Genomic DNA, 16,564 nt, shown 5'->3' with positions numbered 1-16,564 from the left:
GCCCCCCCCCCCCCCCCCCCCCCGTCACTAGCGCAGCCCTGTCCCCGCCTCGCCCCGCTCATCACTACGCTGCCCCGAGGCACGTCAGCCCCACGAGAGAGCGAAGCTGCTAACGTCACAAAGGTTCCTCCCGCAGCCTCTGGATCTGGATGCGGGGACAGACTGGAATCCTGACCTTGGCACCTCCCAGATGCGCGCTCAGAGTCCTTGACTCCAAGCGGGGATGACGGGAGCTCCGCTGTGGGTTTGTGACGGGATAAGAGGACGTAACGCCACAGCGTGCCACAGGCTGAAAGCCACAAAGCACATTCGCTCTTGTGATTATTGTGGCTGTTATGAGGGTTGTTGGCCCTCGGGGATCTTCTCTCCCCCTGTGGACTTGGGGCTTTCTAGGACACTCAGGGATCACCGGGGTCATTCCCCGCGTGCAGCATCTACAGTGCAGATGAACCCCACACTTCAGGAAACCTGCACGTGACCTGGGCGGAAGTAACACAAAACAGTCTGAGATCAAAGAAACGCGTGTGGGGGTCAGACGGCCTTTATCATGCCTAATAAAAAGCAGTTTCTTAAAGCTATTAAGATTAGAGGGGCCTAACCGCCAACCTGGGGCTGGGGCAGATGTGATGACGCCCCCCCCCCCACCGGTGTAAGCAGGCAGCTCAGTATGGCCCCTCCCACGACTCATGGACCCCCCCCCCAAAAGGCGCCTCCCCTGGACTGCAGCGCCAGATGGGGGCGTGGCTCTGCAAACGAGCAGAGAGGCTAATTTAAGCTAGGAGTATGTGCACGACACAAATATAAAAGCAAATAAAAAGGACACGTACACTCAAGGCGGGAGTAATGAAGAGCAGTGGTAACAGCCGCAGCCTGACTCCCGGGGCAGCAGAGGGCACGAGAGCGAGCGCTCAGGGACGCACAGACAGGCCTGTCCCCACAGCACCAGGGAGGAAAGCGTCCGGGGGGGAGAGGGCCACCAGGCCTGGCGCCACACCCCAGGAGGAGAGACCCCGGCGTGGCCTCCCTAACCTCCCCCCCCACCCCCCTCCACCCCAGCTCCTGATCCCGCACATCCGCTATACCTTGGAAATCAACACCCGGGCCAGATCCCAGCTCATCTCGGAAGGAGGAATATTTGATAAGGTAAGAAGGTGACGGGCCACGGGGTGGGGCTCATCACCCAGCATTCCGTGACCTCCCGCCACTTTCAGGATCCCAGACGGTGGGAGTGTCCTGGCCCTAAACCCACGCGCCTGTCCCTCTAAGCTCGTGTCTTTAAATGTGGAACCCCACCTCCGAGCCCCTGCACACCGTGCTCGGTCTTTTCCCTCAAGGCCTCTCTTCTCTCTTGTCGCAGGCGGTGAGCACTGGCGGAGGGGGCCACGTGCACTTGCTTCGTCGGGCCATGGCCCAGCTGACCTACCGCTCCCTCTGTCCTCCTGACGACCTGGCTGCACGGGGCCTGCTGGGAATCCCAAGTGCCCTCTACGCCCACGACGCCCTACGGCTCTGGGAGATCATTGCCCGGTGGGTGAGAGTGGCGGCTGGGAAATGCAGGGGCTTCGGGGAGGGGGCCAGCGGGGCTCTGACCTGAGGTCAGCATGGGGCAAAACTCCCACATGAAACCTAGAAGGTCCAGGGGCGCCTGGGGGGCTCAGTCGGTTAAGCGTCCGACTTTGCAAGGTCCAGACAGGAGGCGCAGGAACTCAGTCCTGGGGAGACAGGAAGAGTCGGGAGGCAGCGGACGTGCAGGAAGGGTGGGCAGGTAAACCACGGGGTCTGGCGGAGTCAGGGATTCTGTCAGAAGAATGCCTTTTTCAGCCGTGGGTCCAGAATTCTTTTTTTTTTTTTTTCCCGTGTTTGTTTATATATTTATTTGTTTTAACATTTATTTGTATTTTTGAGAGACAGAGACAGAGCAAGAGCAGGGGAGGGGGAGGGGCAGAGAGGGAGACACAGAATCTGAAGGAGGCTCCAGGCTCCGAGCTGTCGGCACACAGCCCGACGCGGGGCTCGAACCCATGAACCATGAGGCCGAAGTCGGATGTTCAACCGACTGAGCACCCAGGTGCCCCACGAGTCCAGAACTCTTAAAACTAATGGCACACGTTTCCTTCCTTTCTAAACTAGCGTTTGGAAAGAGCTAGGGAACATCCCCCAAGACAACGCCGGTAAGACCTGTCCCCACAAACAGTGAGCGTCAGCTGGGCAGAGGCCGCAGGAAGGGAGTAGAGGTCAGAGGCTGGCGCCTTCTCCCCTCAAGGAGCTCAGCCCCTTCTCCTCTGGGCAGGTACGTGCAGGGCATCGTCCGCCTTTTCTACCACAGGGACGACGTCGTGAGAGGGGACCCTGAGCTGCAGGCCTGGTGCCGGGAGATCACCGAGGTGGGGCTGTGCCAGGCCCAGGACCGAGGTAGGACCCTCCCCAGAGACAGGAGCCCCATCTCGGTCCTGCCCCTCTGGGTTCAGGCCCCAACCCCTCACCACACCCCCCTCTCCAGCCACGCATGAAGCTTCGGAATCCCGTTCCCACCTCCTCCTACTGAAGACAATTCCAGATACCCAGGGACTGTCCTCCGCAGAGACCCTGGCCATCAATCTTTACTGCCATCCCCTAGCCCAAGTCACAGATGCCCCTAATCCGCCACAGCACGGGGGCCCGATAAGACCAGGACCACAGCCAGGGTGGGACGTGCCCGGGTCCCGCTGGGGCTCCCGTGCTCTCCTTGTGGTTATTTTCCTACATGCGATACAAACGGTGAGTTTTCAGCTTCCCCGCCTTCTCCTCCTGCTTCTGTGCACACGCTCTGGGCGTACTGCACACGCCCACGGTGCGCGGTCACATCTGGGGCACCCTCAGCACCGTCCGCGCCTTGGCACAGACCTGAACTCCATGCACTGCCCCTCGGGGTCCCAGTTCCGAGGCCAATCTGGCCTCCCTTCCCCTCGGCCGAGATCTAGCCTCCGCCGTTGGCACCCCCACCTGCTCTTTAACCTCTGGGGAAGACACAGCTTTTCTCAGCTTTTGGCGGGTCCATCCTCCCTCTCCAGCACACACGGGCCGGCAGGGACCGCTTGAAATCATCCTTCGGGCATCCTGCGTCCGGGGAGCCGCTCTGGCCAGGCCCCGGGGGTACAGTGGGCGATAAACCAATGCCTGCACTCCCCCTTCCAGGGCAAACTTGCCCTGGTACACCTCAGTCCCAGAAGACCCTTCTTCCTCTCCCTGGCCATCTCCTCCCAACCACCATCTACATCTGGAAGATAAAAATAAACACTCATATGGCAGCTTTAATCTCCACCGACTGCCTCTCATTCTCTCTTTTCCCCTCTCCCCCCCCACCCCACCCCGGTTCTCATGGTGCTCGTTGCCTAATTTTCCCGATAGCCTTTCTAGAGGAAATGTGCTAAAATTAAAAACAGCTTGAGAAAAGCAGTCAGGACCCAGAGTTCAAGGTCAGCCTCTGCCTTTTCCCAAAGATGGGATCCTGCCCAGCAGGTTAATCTCTCTGGTCTTTGATTTTTTTTTAATCCACAGAAGGGGAGTGATTATATATGTTCCTCTTAACAAGATAATTGGGTCTCTGAGTCCCCACCTCCGCTGTAAAACCAGTGGCCCGAGACAACCTTTGTGGAAACCCTCTCTCGGCCATGACACCACGAACACGGGACTTCTTGTAATCCTCACCTTGTAACTCAGACACTTATAATGCCCTTGTTCCAGAGTAGGAGGAAACATCCCTAAATTCTTAACCCCTTTTTGAGGCAGAAGATATTCCATCAGTCAGAGCTGTTCACCCCCAACCCTTCCGTAATAATAATTATTATTTATTGAGAATTTATAATGTATTAGGTGGCTTCAATGCATTATCTCTTTTATAAGGTAGGTGGCATCCACACTTTACAGGTGAAGAAACCGGGGTTCAGAGAGATTAAGTCATTGGTCTAAGGCACCCAAATATTATTGCTTGAACTTGAACTGAAACTCACATCTAATGCACATATATTTGAATAAAGGAACAAATACCAATCAATGCCAAAACACAGGTGACCCTTAAATAACGCAGGGGTGAGGGCACCGACCCTCCCCCACATACCCAGCAGTTAAAAATCTGCATCTACGTTCTGACTCCCCCCAAAACTTCACTACCAAGAGCCTACCGTTGACCGGAAGCTTTACCAGTAACATAAACGGTCAATTAGCATATATTTTGTGTGTTAGTCTATGTATCGTATGCTGTATTCTGACGGTAAAGCGAGTTAGGGAGAAGAAAACGTCAAGAAAACCGTAAGGAGCATACATTTGTAATACCGTACGGTAAATAACCCACACATAAGCGGACCCGTACAGTTCAACCCCAAGTGGTGCAGACATCCCAAGACGTCAGCCTTCAGGTTTCTCCTCTCAGGCCGTAGCCTCCAAACCCCCTTCCTCTCTGCCCAGGTTTCCCTGCCTCCTTCCAGTCCCAGAGTCAGCTCTGTCATTTCCTTACCATGTGTGTCTTCACTTGCACTGCCCAGCACGGGGCCATCAACCAGGGCCAGGTATGACAGCCGGCAGCCCGGGTCCCCGAAGGCAAGTGTCAGACCTTGGGATTCCCGAGGGAAAGACGGGGGTTCCAAGCAGAAGTACCAGGATCCTAGGCTTGCAGTTTCTTCCCCCAGCTGGACTGGTACGCCTGGGTCCCTAACGCCCCGTGCACCATGCGGATGCCCCCACCCACGACCAAGGAAGACGTGAAAATGGCCACAGTGATGGGCTCACTACCTGACATCCGACAGGCCTGTCTTCAAATGACCATCACGTGGCACCTGGGTCGCCGCCAGCCAGACATGGTGAGACAGGACTCTGGGAAAAGTCAGAAGGGAGACATGAGAGTGAGGGTCTGCATGCTTCTGCCTTTGGACTAGAAACTGACCGACGCTTTGTTCTTTCCCAGGTACCTCTGGGGCACCACAAAGAAAAGTATTTCTCAAGCCCCAAGGCCAAGGCTGTACTAAGACAATTCCAAACAGATCTGGAAAACTTAGAAAGAGAGATCACAGCCCGGAATGCACAAGTGGACCTGCCCTACGACTACCTGAGGCCCAGCCGCATAGAGAACAGTGTTACCATCTGAGCTCTAGGGCGCCCCCGCCTGGAGGCCTTCAGATCCGCGCTAGTGCTGAGGCTTCATCTTGAATTTCCAGGAGTCCAGTCTCTGCTGCTAAAGCTCTACTCTCTTCCCCCAACTAAAGCCCCCACGTCAGTATCCCACCAGTCCGGGGGGGCTGCAAACCTTTTCTGTAAAGGGCCAGCAATAAATGTCTCAGGCTTTGCAGGCCACGCGGTCTCTGTCACAACCACTTAACGGTCCCGAAGCGGCACAAAAGCAGCCACAGACGATAGGTCACTGAAATGAGGGGTCACTGGGCTCCTGTAAAACTGTACTTATGAGCCGTGAAATATGAACTTCAAAGTGTCACAAAACGGTCTTCTTCTTTTGGCTTAGTCAACCATTTAGAAATGCAAGAAAACCTGGTGTTTTGCTGGATGGACCCGCACAGACTGTGGGCTCGATTTAACCCGCAGTGGGGGGACCTGCCTGGGGCTGCTCTGCGCTAGCCTGAGGCACCGCCCCTACTCTGCGAAAACGGTTCCAGAGAACCTCTCGGAGGTGGGGCAGAGGTTTCTTGGATAAATCAACTACTTCAACTAATTCTCCTTTCCCGGGAGCTAGACTTCCTGTGGAGTGGCCAACTTAAATCTTCCTGCCTCTGTTTTTTGGCAACGTCCCCTCCACCCTGTTCCCCCTATTTGCACACCTACCCCGAAGGCCCTTGAGTAACAATGATGCTCCTGGGCAAAATAAACACCCGGTGCCTTAATGGCTTCTCCCCCCCCCCCCCCCCACCACCACCTCCGCCAGTCTCAAGCACGGGAGGCATGAAATTCATGTCCCAAGGCCACTTTCCCAGCCCCTTTGGTATCCCAGGGTCTGTGTTTCCCAGGATTCAAGTTCGTTCTCACAACCTGTTTGAGAATGATATGCATTAAATAAATGGGGGGAAAAGTACCACAAAGTTGTTCTAATCACGGACACAGTGTTTCTTTGCGTTTGGTAACGAAACGTGACTTAAGGATTCCCGATGCTAAGAGCCCTTGGGGTCTCGGGATCAAAATGGCCCCTCTCGATTATGCGGTGGATCACTGCCCTCACTAGAATGGGTACAACGGGCTCAGTAGAAAACGGTGTTCTCCAAACACCCTAGCTCCCTAAACAATTCTCACAAACCTGCCTCTCGCCAGTGAAGTAGACGAGCTTTCTCCTCGGAGTGGGTGATCGATTCCCATTGTTAAAGTCTCGTGCCCTACACCTTATTCAAGGGGCCTATGATCACTTTCCGTGGTTCGCACGCAGCAGGGAAGCAAAGTGGCATCACTTTGGTGTACTTACTCCTCTCTCCAAATGCATTGAGCAAGACCACTCCCCCTACACACACAGCATGTTCACGGAGTCTGTTTTCCCGAGACTTTTCCTAACGTCCCGCATTCCTCCTGGGTTTGGGCATCCAGAACTATTCAGTATTCTGCGTTTGGTAACAAAACGTGACTTAAGGATTCCCGATGCGAAGAGCCCTTGGCAATTCTGAAGCCTCCTGGCCACGACTGCACGCTTGGCCTCGGGACGGGGCTCCTATCTCCTTTCATCGTGTCGGAATATCTATTTTTAAAGGCGGGGATGAGAAAAAAGGAGATAGAGGCGGTCTTTCTCGGTGTAAATCCCTGTGTCACTTACCATGCCCCCCATCACGGGACACCACCCGCAACTAGCGTAACTGAGGGGGAAAATTCGAGCAGCTCCAATCCTCCGCGCCTCAGAGCCCGACGCCACGGGTACTAGCAGCTCCGCCAGAGCTACTCCTTCCCCAGGCGCCGCTGCGCTGCTTCCTCGTCACGTGACGCGCAGAATTCGGTCACGTGGCGCGCTGGGTCCTCCCATTCCAGCCTGGGCCGGGGGGTGACCAAGAAAGCGGAGGCGTTGCTCCGACAATAACCCGCGCCCCGGCTACATAGATCATGAGGGGTTCCTGGGGGGCCGTCTCGGCCCCACACGCCTCCCGCTCCGCCGGAGATCCGGGAGAGCCTGGAGGCGCCCAGCGAAGTCCGCCCGGCGTCCCCCGGCGCGATGGTTGGGACCGGAGGCCACGCCCCCTCGGCTGCGCTCCCGGCGGCCCGTCCTCCGCCGCGCGAGCCCCCAAGTCCAGCTCGCTTTCCCCGGGCGCATCCGGGCCTCCGTCTCGCCGCCTTTCCGCTCGGCACGCGACTAGGTGTTCCCCCGACCCCCTTCTCCATGGCGTCGCTTCTGTGCTGTGGGCCCAAGCTGGCCGCCTGCGGCATCGTCCTCAGCGCCTGGGGAGTGATCATGTTGGTGAGGGGACCGCCGGCGAGAGCCGGAGAGGGCCCGACGCGCCCCAGTGTTGGAGGGCTGGAAGGCTGGGAGAGTCCGGGCCGTAGGAAACAGCAGGCAGGCTGAAGGGGGAGGCTGATTACCCGCTGGAGGACGAGACACTTGAGCTTGAGAAATGGGGAACTTAAAGGGGCGGGAGGGAGACGAAGCTGGGAACGGGAGCCGCGGCTGGTAAATTTGGAGACCCCTCAAGGTAGGAGGAAGACGAGCTGGGGTCTTGAGAGACGCCTGCGCTGAGTAGAGGGCAGTGGGGCAAGGGAGCGCTTGTTCCCGAAATGGGTAGCGGGGCCCTTGTTTCCCCACGACTACCCGCCCCCCTCCAGGAAGAAATACTCAGAAGGGCCGATTTCCTCCCCGTCCCGTGATAATGACGCCCCTGGACAAGAGGATAATCTGGGTTGCTCACTATTCCTGCCCTTGCACCAGCCGAGCCGTCTCCGTCACCGACTCAGCGCCCTATTCCTGGTGACGGAGTCCGAATCCGGCAACAACTACTCGAGTCCCAGCTCGTTCCGGTAGTGCCCAAATCCAGATGTTGTGGCAACATTAGAAGTGGGAGGAGTTTAGACAGCGAGCAGGTTCGGTGCCTGGGTTCACCCACCAGACCATTCCCTCTTTTCAGATAATGCTCGGAATCTTTTTCAACGTCCATTCCGCTGTGCTAATAGAGGACGTCCCTTTCACCGAGAAAGATTTTGAGTAAGTCAGGTGGGAGCGGCGGGGCTGGGGGCGGGTGGGAGGCGGCTGAACCGCAGTAGAACGGTAGGCGGGGGATTACAGGTGGCGGGGTGCTTGGGGCCCCGAGGCGAGGGAGCTGAGTGCAGACGGCTAGTCTCCCTAGCGGTCGCGGAGTCGGACCTGAGTGGCCATACTAAGCCCACCGCTTTAGGCGTGGCTTCTTAGGTATATTCCTTGACTTCTCTGCGCCGCCATCCACCTCTGCCAAGGGGATGCTATCATAGGGGTCACCCCGGAGGGTTAGGAGGAAGCCCGAATAGTACGTGTAGAAGCGCATAGAATGGTGGCTGGCACACCGTGCCCAGTAAATGTTGGCTACTGGACGGTTTCTGACACTTCACTACCTAATCTCCCCCCACCCCAGGAAAGACCCCCAGAAAATATATGACCTTTACGAGCGAGTCAGCTACAACTGTTTCATCGCCGCGGGCCTTTATCTCCTCCTCGGGGGCTTCTCCTTCTGCCAAGTTCGACTCAATAAGCGCAAGGAGTACATGGTGCGCTAGAGCATCGTCGCGCCTCCCCTCTGCGGCCCCCTCCTCTGTTTAAAGACTCTCCCAGCCCTCCCACCCGCGTCCCCACTCCGGCGCCCCCTGCGGGACCGGGTTTCCCTGCGCCGAGATTGAATCGCTCCTTCCCCGGCGGAGGGAGGCGGCCTCCCTGACCCCCCCCCCTCACAATAAAGCGAAACCGCTCCCTTCAGCCTCGTGTCTGTGCTTGGGTCGGAGTGAGGGGGGGGCGGGCACGGGGGCTGGAGGCCGGTGTCCACACCCGGAGTCTCGACGCACCGACGGAAGTGGAGTGAGGCCGGGCCGGAAGTGAGGCGGTGTCTTCTTCCACCGTCGGCCCTCGGCTCGCCCGGGGCCGCCCGAACCTCGGCTGCTGGCGAGGGGGGGGGGAGCGGCCGAGCGGGAGCCAATCGGCGGCGGCGGAGGGGGCGGGACTTCCTGCGCGGGGGCCCGAGCGCCTCGGTCGCCCGGCTCCGTGGTCCCGGCCAGGCGGCGGCGGCGGCGGCGGCGGCGGCGGCGGCGTCTCCGTGAGGAGGCGCGCGGGACCATGACGTCAGCGTCCACGAAGGTTCGCCCTCGCTCGCGGACAGCGCTCCCTGGCGGCCACGGGAGGGCGGCCCCCCCTCCCGCGTTGGTGCCGACTCTTCCGCCCGAGGCGGGGGGCGGGCGGGAGCCGGGCCGGGGTGGGGCCAGGGGCTCGGGGCGGGCGGGCGGGCGCGGGGCGGGGGGGGTGCGCCGGCCCCCCGTGACGCTGCCCCGCCCCCAGGTCGGGGAGATCTTCTCCGCGGCGGGCGCCGCCTTCACGAAGCTCGGGGAGCTGACGATGCAGCTGCATCCCGTGGCCGACTCTTCCCCCGCGGGGTACGTGAGCGCGGGGCGCGCGGACTCCGTGGGGCCGGGACAGGTGGCAGCTCGCCGGTGTGAATAAAGACTGTCGGATGAGGGAATGACAGGTAGCAGCGCAGACTGGAGGCTCCAGACCCGGAACCCCTGCCGCGAGCCGGCGGCCGCAGAGCCGGGGGGGGGTCCCCTGCGCACCGCGCGCGGGGTTCTGTCCGTGAGACCCCCGCGGGTCGGATGGGTCTGCGCCGGCTGCTCACAGCCGCCGCTTCACGTGCCTGGGGGAGAGGCTTGGGGGTCCTCAGGATTCCCACGGGGCGTTAAGAGCTTTTATTTGTTTATTTTTTAAGAAAGCCCTCTTTAGGGATCCACGGAAGGGGCCCCAGCGCCTGCGGGGGAGGCTTGGGGGCTGGCTGCGCACCCCCCTTCCCACTTTCGCTGTTCCCCCTTTCCCCTCTGACAGCGCCAAGTGGACGGAGACGGAGATAGAGATGCTGAGGGCTGCTGTGAAGCGGTTTGGGGACGATCTTAATCACATCAGCTGTGTCATCAAGGAACGGACAGTGTGAGGGAGGGTGGCCGGCAGAGGAGGGGGGGGCGGGTGGGCACTGTCTTCCACCGCACCCGCGCCAGCCCGAGGTCCACCTTCCCGAGAACTCCCTTCCAGCTCGACAGCCCTCCTGCCTCGCTGCCGGCTCTGTTAGCACCTCCGCGAAGAGTTTGGTCAGAAGTTAACTGAACCGCCGGGGTAACAGGACCTCCCAAGAATTTAATCTCGGGGCGGGGGCCGCCTGAGATCCCCAACAACCGGAACTTCTCTGGTTGTTTGCGCGGCTCCTTGGAGGGGACATTGTGATTCTGAACGAGTTGATCAGGATCCGCTAATAAGTCCCCCTCTACCTGTCGGTCAGCCACCAAGGTTCACCTGGGAGCCTTCCACCCCGGAAGAGAATTAGGACGCGGGCCTTTCTGCCACTCAGCTCAGGGAGTCCACTCTTCAGATTCCATCCGCCCTAAGTGCGTGCAAAGCCTCAGGAAAACGAGAACCCTACCAAAGGGCCAGGGCCCTAACCAGATTCTTACGGAGGGGCTCCCAGTGTTCCTTCAGAATGGCCCATTACCCCTTCCCTCCCCTCCCTTCTTCCTTCAGTCTCCCCGGGACTCCCTCCCTAACCTGCTCTGTCTTCTCTTCAGGGCCCAGATAAAGGCCACCGTGAAGCGTAAGGTGTACGAAGACTCCGGCATCCCTCTTCCGGCCGAGTCACCCAAGAAAGGGCCCAAGAAGGTGCCATCTGGTGTCTTGTCGCCGCCTCCAGCCGCCCCTCCACCAAGCAGCTCCAGTGTCCCTGAGGCCGGGGCCCCCCCCGTAAAGAAACAGAAGGCCGGTGAGGGCTCTGGGGCTGAAGGTTCAGTGGGAGAATCGGGCTTGGGCCCGGGAAGGACAAATGTCCCTTCCTCTCCCCGTCAGGGTTCCCAGAGAGTGGCTGAGAGGGCAGAGGGAGGGGGAGATCGAGGCTCTGGGAAGCTGTGGGGCAGTCAGAGAACCTAGAACCCAGTTGATGTCCCCACCCCCCCCCCAGATGTGACACTCAGCGCTCTGAACGACTCGGACGCCAATAGTGACCTGGTGGACATCGAAGGGCTAGGAGAAACCCCTCCGGCCAAGAAACTCAACTTCGACCAGGGTAGGCGTCCTCCTCCTCCCACACCAGCGACGGGGCTGGGGGCGGGGGGGAAGCGCTCACTCGGATGGTAGGGGAGGGTCTCCACAGGAGCCCCCTGCCCCCTCGTACAGAGGTTCTGGAAGAGAAGGTCCTCCAGTCCACGCTGCGGGGGACGGGCTCAGCAAAGAGCCGGGTGATGTGGGGGGGTAGGAGTCGCCTTGGAGGCATACTTGGGGCTCACCCCGTCTCGGCCCATCTTGCTTCCTGTTCCAGACAGCCTGACCCTGGATTCTGGCCTTCTCGTGACCTCTGCTGACCCTCCTCTGCTCTCTCGCTGAGCCTTCCACCTCTGACCCCTCTCACTGTTCACCCTGGACCTGTGGATCGCCTGGGACTCCGAGCGGGCCCGCAGAGCACAGCCCACGAGGCCGCTGGGGCTGCGCACTCTGCTGTTCCCGTATGAGCGTCTACCCCCAGCCCCTTTGACCTCCATCAGACGGACGTTTTTATACCGAAAACAATAAAGATTCTCCTCTCAGCTCCGTGCCTGCAGCCTAACATCACTGGAGCGCCGCGGGCGGGTGCCTCTCCCCTCAGCCCCACGGGGCTCAGCCCCTTCTGGAAGTTCTCACCACCCTGCCTAGAGCAGCACAGCCAATATTGGCAGGCTCTCTTCCCAGTGCCAATATTTCTGTGCTGCTAGAGCCAGGGGAGCTGGGCGTGGGCAACAAAGACTCCACTTTGCTCTCCGAAGGCAGAACTGAGCTCCCAGGGTCTCTGGCGGTCAGTATTCCTGAGGCTGCCCTGGGGATCTCAGAGGGGCGTATTTCCAGTGCTTTCATCCCCCCCCCCCCCCCCCGCACAACACCTCACAAGAAGGCCCAGATGTTTTCCGTGTCGCTTCTCCGGGGTGGCCTCCCCGGGCCAAGCCTCAGCGGTGCCTCCCCCACCCTCGCTCTAACACCACAGTGTGGTTTGGACGTGGCCACAGTGCCGTACAAACCACAGTGTGCTGCTGGGGCGGGGGCAGGACCGGGGTGGGCTGAGAGCACGGGACGGGGCTGTGAAGACCCTGGCACCCAGAGCAGGGACATAGACAAGGCTCACAAGGCAAACGTGGCCCCAAGAGGGGTTGGGGAAAATAAGAATCGGGGGCCGGGCGCCGACGGGGGCCTATGGGGCGAGCTCGCAGTGGTGATAAGACTGGAGCCATCTTCCCTCTGCAGGAGCTCTGCTCAGGGGATCCCTAGGGTGGGGTCAGGGGCAGAGGAAGCGGGGAATGACCGTGGGGGCCAACACACTGCCTGCCGACTCGGCGAGGGCAGGGCCCCGAGGCTTCCTGTGTCCGTTCCTCCCCTCCCTGGGTCAGAACCCAAGAGAAAGCAAGGAGAGACAGAAGGCCAAGGACAGCAGGGTTGGGAGTTGGCAGTCCAGAGGTGGTGGGGCCGGAACATGGTCGGGAGAGGGGGGCCGGAAGTCGCCCTGGGCCCTGGGCCTGCCACAAGATGGAGGTCCAAGGCAGGAAATGGAGGCCAGGGGGAAAAGGGGAGCAGCAGGGCCCAGGAAGAGGGCTGCCTGGACCTGGGGGCCAGGTACTCAACCCCCAGCACTGCTCCAGCTTCCCGCCGCCCCCCAGGACCCCCGCCCTGCCCCCTGCGACCACCCCCATCAGCCCATCCAGCAGGCCCAGGAAGGCGGGCCCACCCCAGAAAGCCACGTTTAAGCTGAGACACACATGCCTGTCCCCACCCCCACCCTAGGCCTCCCCTCAGCCTCTTCCTCCTGCCCAGGACTTGATTTTTAGAAGCACCCCACAGGAAGCACAATCTAGGGGCCCAGAGGCCTTCCACAAATCAAAATAACATCCTCTGAAACCCTGAGGTCTTCCTTCGTCCCATTCCACCCTTTACCACCACCCCCCTGCCGACACACCCCCCAAAACTCTTAGCAATCAAAAAGATCTAAAATGGTGGGTGTAAGCAGTCTGCTTGGGCCCCGGGGGGTGCCAGACCCCCTGCCTTGAGACCCCTGTCTGTCCTCTACCAAATCCCGCCAGGGCCTCCTGGTCCTCACCCCACCCTCCATAGCCCCCCAAACTGAGCAGCTGTCCCCAGCTCCCAATTCTCGGCAGAGCCTTTGTGGGGGTGAAACAGAAATCAAACACCATGCTAACGGCCGGGGATGTCGGGGGGCCTTCGGGACTCAGCCTTTGGTTTCCACCTGGCGGACTGCACTCGAGGGGCACAAGAGAAAGCCTCTCCAATCGTCCCCCCACTTCCAGGACTGACAAAGCCCAACCCCACCCCAACACGCACCTCCAAACCTCCCCCCCAACCGCCACGTCTCTCCTGAAAACAGGGGACACTTTCCTCCCCACTTACCTCAGCTACTCTCCCCTGAGATCCTGGTCCCCTATTTTGAAGGGAGCAAAATTTGGGGTGCATCCCTCACATTTGGGGCGCAGGAGAAAGGAGCCGCCCCAGTCGCATCGCCGGCCTCCTTCCTCTCGGCTGGCTCAGGGAGTGGGGAGTGCCCTAGGGAGGGGGGACCCCCACAAGAGAGCTCAGAAGGGGGTTCCTCCATTCCCAGTCAGAATTGGGGACACCCCCCCAAACCCGTCCCAGCCCATCCGTCTCCAACTCGGCGGGAGAGGCAGCTGCAATGCCCCAGTCAGATTCCCCCAACACTACATTCCTCACCCCATCTAGAGGGGTCCCGGGGGCCCCAAAAAATCCCAAAAAAATCTAGGATGTTGGCAGGACGGTCCTGGACCAGCACCCCAAATTTGGGGTCCTCAGATACCCCCGTTTTTTCAGGAAAATTCCGTCTTTCACCTGCCTCCCGCCAGCCCTGCTCTGTCCCGATGCCAATTTTGGAAGTCACTCCCTCCTTCCTCCTCCCCGGCTCTCCAGGCCCCCCCGCTCGGGGGCTAGGGTCCAGGAAACCTGGCTTCCAGGCCGGGGGGCACTCCTCGAAGGGCTAGGGGCCAGGAGGTCAAGCTCATAGCCCCAGTCTCAGGGAAGCAGGAAAGCCCGATCCTCCCCTCCCCTCCCCCCTGGCTGGTCTCCGCGGTGGTTTAAGGAAAGTCTGGAGGATTGGAATCTGCCATTGCTGTTGCACAGGCAGGTTTTTTTCCTTGGGTTGGGGGGGTGGGCGGTGGGAGGGAGAGAGGGGAGGAGAGCCGAAGAGAGCAGGGACCCAGGCGTGCAGAGCTGGCCTGAGTCACCCCCTCGCCCCTGCTGCCGTGGGGCACCCCTCCCCCCTCCCCACCTCACCCACATTCCCAGTGCTCTGTCTGCTTCCCGTTTGGGGCTCTTATCCTGGAAACTCTGGGTACAAGAATCACCTCCTCGTACCCCCCCCCCCCACCACCTCTCCTTGCCAAAGTTCCAACAGCACTGCCCAAGCCCGGGATGTCCACTTTACCACGGGACACCCCATGTCCCCCCAGCTTCCCGGAAAGCGAGGTGTGCTCCCTTAAGAAATTGGGGTTCCGAGTCTGAAACCACCTTTTCTCCCTCAGATCTATCCAGGCCACATAGAAATAAGAGGAGACACCCTACCCACTACCTTTCCAAATCTCTCCCTTCACATCCTGGGCGTAATTGGGGGTCCACCAGAAAAAGAGATTTCTAGAATCCAGGGTGAGAGGGAGCTCTGGGCAAAGGACATCCCACATCAGCATCATGCTCCAAATTAAGTGAACCTTCAGATCAATCTCACCTTGAGACCCATCCCTCCACTTCATCAAACACACCCAAGGAGTGGCAAAAAAAAAAACACCCCAAAATAAGGACACCCCAAAACTTTAGTCTCTCACCCTGGGCCCTCACCTTGTTTCTCCCCCTGGAAAAACCTTCATGGCTATCTATGTAAACAGTGGACTGTTCCCCTCAAAGTAAGTTTCCACAACATTCAGATATAAAGCTTTGCTTCCCCTCAGTGACCCCTGGTAGCAGAAGGCCTTCAAACTTGCTCCCAGGTCCCTATTATGTCCTGCCTCAGGCTAATAAAAAACCCTCGAAGTTAAATTTCACGCCCCCCAAATCTAACCTGAGCCTCGAAACGCATACGGCTTCCCCAAACAGACTGTACCCCAAAGTCAGCATGACTGCTTTACTGGAAATCAGATGTTCCATATGCACCGATGACTATGAATCCCCAAAACAAAACCCTCACCCACCCCCTGAAGACCATCTAGCGGTTTGTCCTCATATTCCAAGCTGACAATCTCCAAATTATGGGTGTCAGAATCCCCCCAAACGAATGTAGCTTCAGACTCAGCTCCCTCCAACTTACCATTGGCCCTCGGGGCCTGAATTCAGCCGCCAGTGCCCAAAACAGTCAAATGAACTCAATACCCGGTCATAAACGTGCACTCTCCACCAACTGACCAGATAGCGCAAAATCGACTCCAGCCTGATCCCCAAGGGAGCCCCCAGGCGACCTCCCAACTCCAAATGGAGCAGACACCGAAGTAACCGTCACAGACAAAGGCCACACCGACCCCCACCCCATCCCTAGTGGTCCTGCATTCTCCATTTCTCAGCTGCTCTTTCCTGCACCCAAATAAAGACACCCTCAGATCTGAAGAGGAGGACCCCAGGCCCGGATAGGCAGCTCCATGGATGACGGGTAGATGTCCCTGGGCACCTGTAGACTGTCCTGAACACAAATGCAAGCCCTGCTTTGCAGCTAGCCTCAGCTCTGCCTCCCCCGCCCCCGCCGAATAAACACTGCCGCCCCCAACGTCTCCCCAAACAAAATATGAGGGTGTGACCCGTGCCTATCTCCCAGATGCGGGGACCTAAATTTAGGGTTATCGGCCCCTCTTTCCCTCTCTCCCTCCTGCTACCCTGAGACCCTCCCTCCCTGCTTTCCTTTCTCCGTCCACCGCACCCAAATTTCATATTAATGTTCACTAAAAATTCACCCCTATAGACAGATTGATAGGGTCTAGCTAATTAGAAAAGAAAACCCTGAGCACCCAGGGCTCAGACCCAGAGCCCGCGGATTTCTAACCCCGGCCTCGGAGGAAAGTCCCCGCTGTCACCTAACTCTCCCTCCCTCCGCCCAACCCCAGTCCCCTCCTAGGAGACAGAGGGACAAAATTAACCAGCGCAAAGGGGAGAACGAAGGTTTCAGCCGCTCAGACCGAGTGGATCCTGCGCCCCGGTCCGAGTGGACCCCAGCCGGGTGGAGACGGCGAGGCGAGGCTAGTGCTCGTCCGCCCCCTCGTGGAAGGAGTCAAACATTGCCGGGTTTTGCCTACTTGCCGCGCTGGACCCCGGCGTCCCGCCAGCCTCCGAGCGTAGCCGACGGGCGGGTGCCCGAGGCCCTAGTGAGCTGGGATTGGGGGAGGG

The 16,564-nt window shown here is 59.3% G+C and overlaps 3 protein-coding genes and 1 long non-coding RNA gene across 9 annotated transcripts in view; 3 read left to right on the top strand and 1 right to left on the bottom strand.

Moving 5' to 3' along the window:
* The window catches only part of LOC125927078 (polyunsaturated fatty acid lipoxygenase ALOX12), an 11,508-nt gene extending 6,054 nt beyond the window's left edge, over positions 1-5,454 (top strand). Inside the window, exons 9-14 of one of the 3 annotated variants that reach the window (XM_049637125.1) lie at positions 1,057-1,143; positions 1,358-1,527; positions 2,291-2,412; positions 4,444-4,544; positions 4,665-4,835; positions 4,940-5,454. In XM_049637125.1, coding sequence (XP_049493082.1) covers positions 1,057-1,143; positions 1,358-1,527; positions 2,291-2,412; positions 4,444-4,544; positions 4,665-4,835; positions 4,940-5,119 — 831 coding nt within the window. In that variant the 3' untranslated portion in view covers positions 5,120-5,454. Of the gene's footprint in view, positions 1-1,056; positions 1,144-1,357; positions 1,528-2,290; positions 2,413-2,649; positions 2,758-3,050; positions 3,246-4,443; positions 4,576-4,664; positions 4,836-4,939 lie in introns of those variants that run through there. The other 2 variants (XM_049637127.1, XM_049637126.1) reach the window with 2 other exon arrangements.
* LOC125927082 (uncharacterized) overlaps positions 1-7,204 on the bottom strand; it is a 23,938-nt gene extending 16,734 nt beyond the window's left edge. For both annotated transcript variants that reach the window (XR_007459229.1, XR_007459228.1), the window contains exons 1-2: positions 6,779-7,204; positions 4,768-4,848 (exon numbers count right to left, since the gene is read on the bottom strand). This is a non-coding gene — a long non-coding RNA (uncharacterized LOC125927082). The remainder of the gene's footprint in view (positions 1-4,767; positions 4,849-6,778) is intronic.
* Positions 7,205-7,238: 34 nt separating this feature from the next.
* On the top strand, positions 7,239-8,890 carry RNASEK (ribonuclease K). The gene is made up of 3 exons (XM_049637131.1): positions 7,239-7,411; positions 8,073-8,149; positions 8,553-8,890. Exons 1-3 carry the CDS (start codon positions 7,334-7,336, stop codon positions 8,692-8,694), a joined length of 297 nt encoding a protein of 98 aa, XP_049493088.1. The 5' UTR covers positions 7,239-7,333; the 3' UTR covers positions 8,695-8,890.
* A 231-nt stretch (positions 8,891-9,121) lies between these two features.
* On the top strand, positions 9,122-11,739 carry CE1H17orf49 (chromosome E1 C17orf49 homolog). Of its 3 annotated transcripts, none has more exons than XM_049637129.1 (6): positions 9,122-9,265; positions 9,464-9,558; positions 10,001-10,102; positions 10,732-10,922; positions 11,118-11,222; positions 11,479-11,739. In XM_049637129.1, the coding sequence occupies exons 1-6, from the start codon at positions 9,245-9,247 to the stop codon at positions 11,481-11,483; spliced, it is 519 nt and encodes a 172-aa protein (XP_049493086.1). In that variant the 5' UTR covers positions 9,122-9,244; the 3' UTR covers positions 11,484-11,739. The 3 variants fall into 3 exon arrangements, with proteins under 3 accessions (XP_049493086.1, XP_049493085.1, XP_049493087.1); XM_049637128.1 differs by having other exon boundaries at positions 9,123-9,265; positions 11,475-11,739; XM_049637130.1 differs by lacking the exon at positions 10,001-10,102 and having other exon boundaries at positions 9,124-9,265; positions 11,475-11,739.
* Positions 11,740-16,564: the final 4,825 nt, after the last annotated feature.

This window comes from Panthera uncia, chromosome E1 (assembly GCF_023721935.1).
Source record: "Panthera uncia isolate 11264 chromosome E1, Puncia_PCG_1.0, whole genome shotgun sequence".
Lineage (NCBI taxonomy): Eukaryota > Metazoa > Chordata > Mammalia > Carnivora > Felidae > Panthera > Panthera uncia.
Note: the sequence above shows the minus strand (reverse complement) of the source record. Positions and strands in the feature narration are given on the sequence as shown.

Excerpts from the sequence above, each read along its gene's own strand:
- CE1H17orf49 (XM_049637128.1), top strand. The coding sequence starts at position 9,245 with ATGACGTCAGCGTCCACGAAG. Across the intron at positions 9,559-10,000 it reads GCCGACTCTTCCCCCGCGGG|CGCCAAGTGGACGGAGACGG; the intron begins GTACGTGAGCGC and ends CCCCTCTGACAG. Across the intron at positions 10,923-11,117 it reads CGTAAAGAAACAGAAGGCCG|ATGTGACACTCAGCGCTCTG; the intron begins GTGAGGGCTCTG and ends CCCCCCCCCCAG.
- RNASEK (XM_049637131.1), top strand. The coding sequence starts at position 7,334 with ATGGCGTCGCTTCTGTGCTGTGGGCCCAAGCTGGCCGCCTGCGGCATC. Across the intron at positions 7,412-8,072 it reads CCTGGGGAGTGATCATGTTG|ATAATGCTCGGAATCTTTTT; the intron begins GTGAGGGGACCG and ends CCCTCTTTTCAG. Across the intron at positions 8,150-8,552 it reads TTCACCGAGAAAGATTTTGA|GAAAGACCCCCAGAAAATAT; the intron begins GTAAGTCAGGTG and ends CCCCCACCCCAG.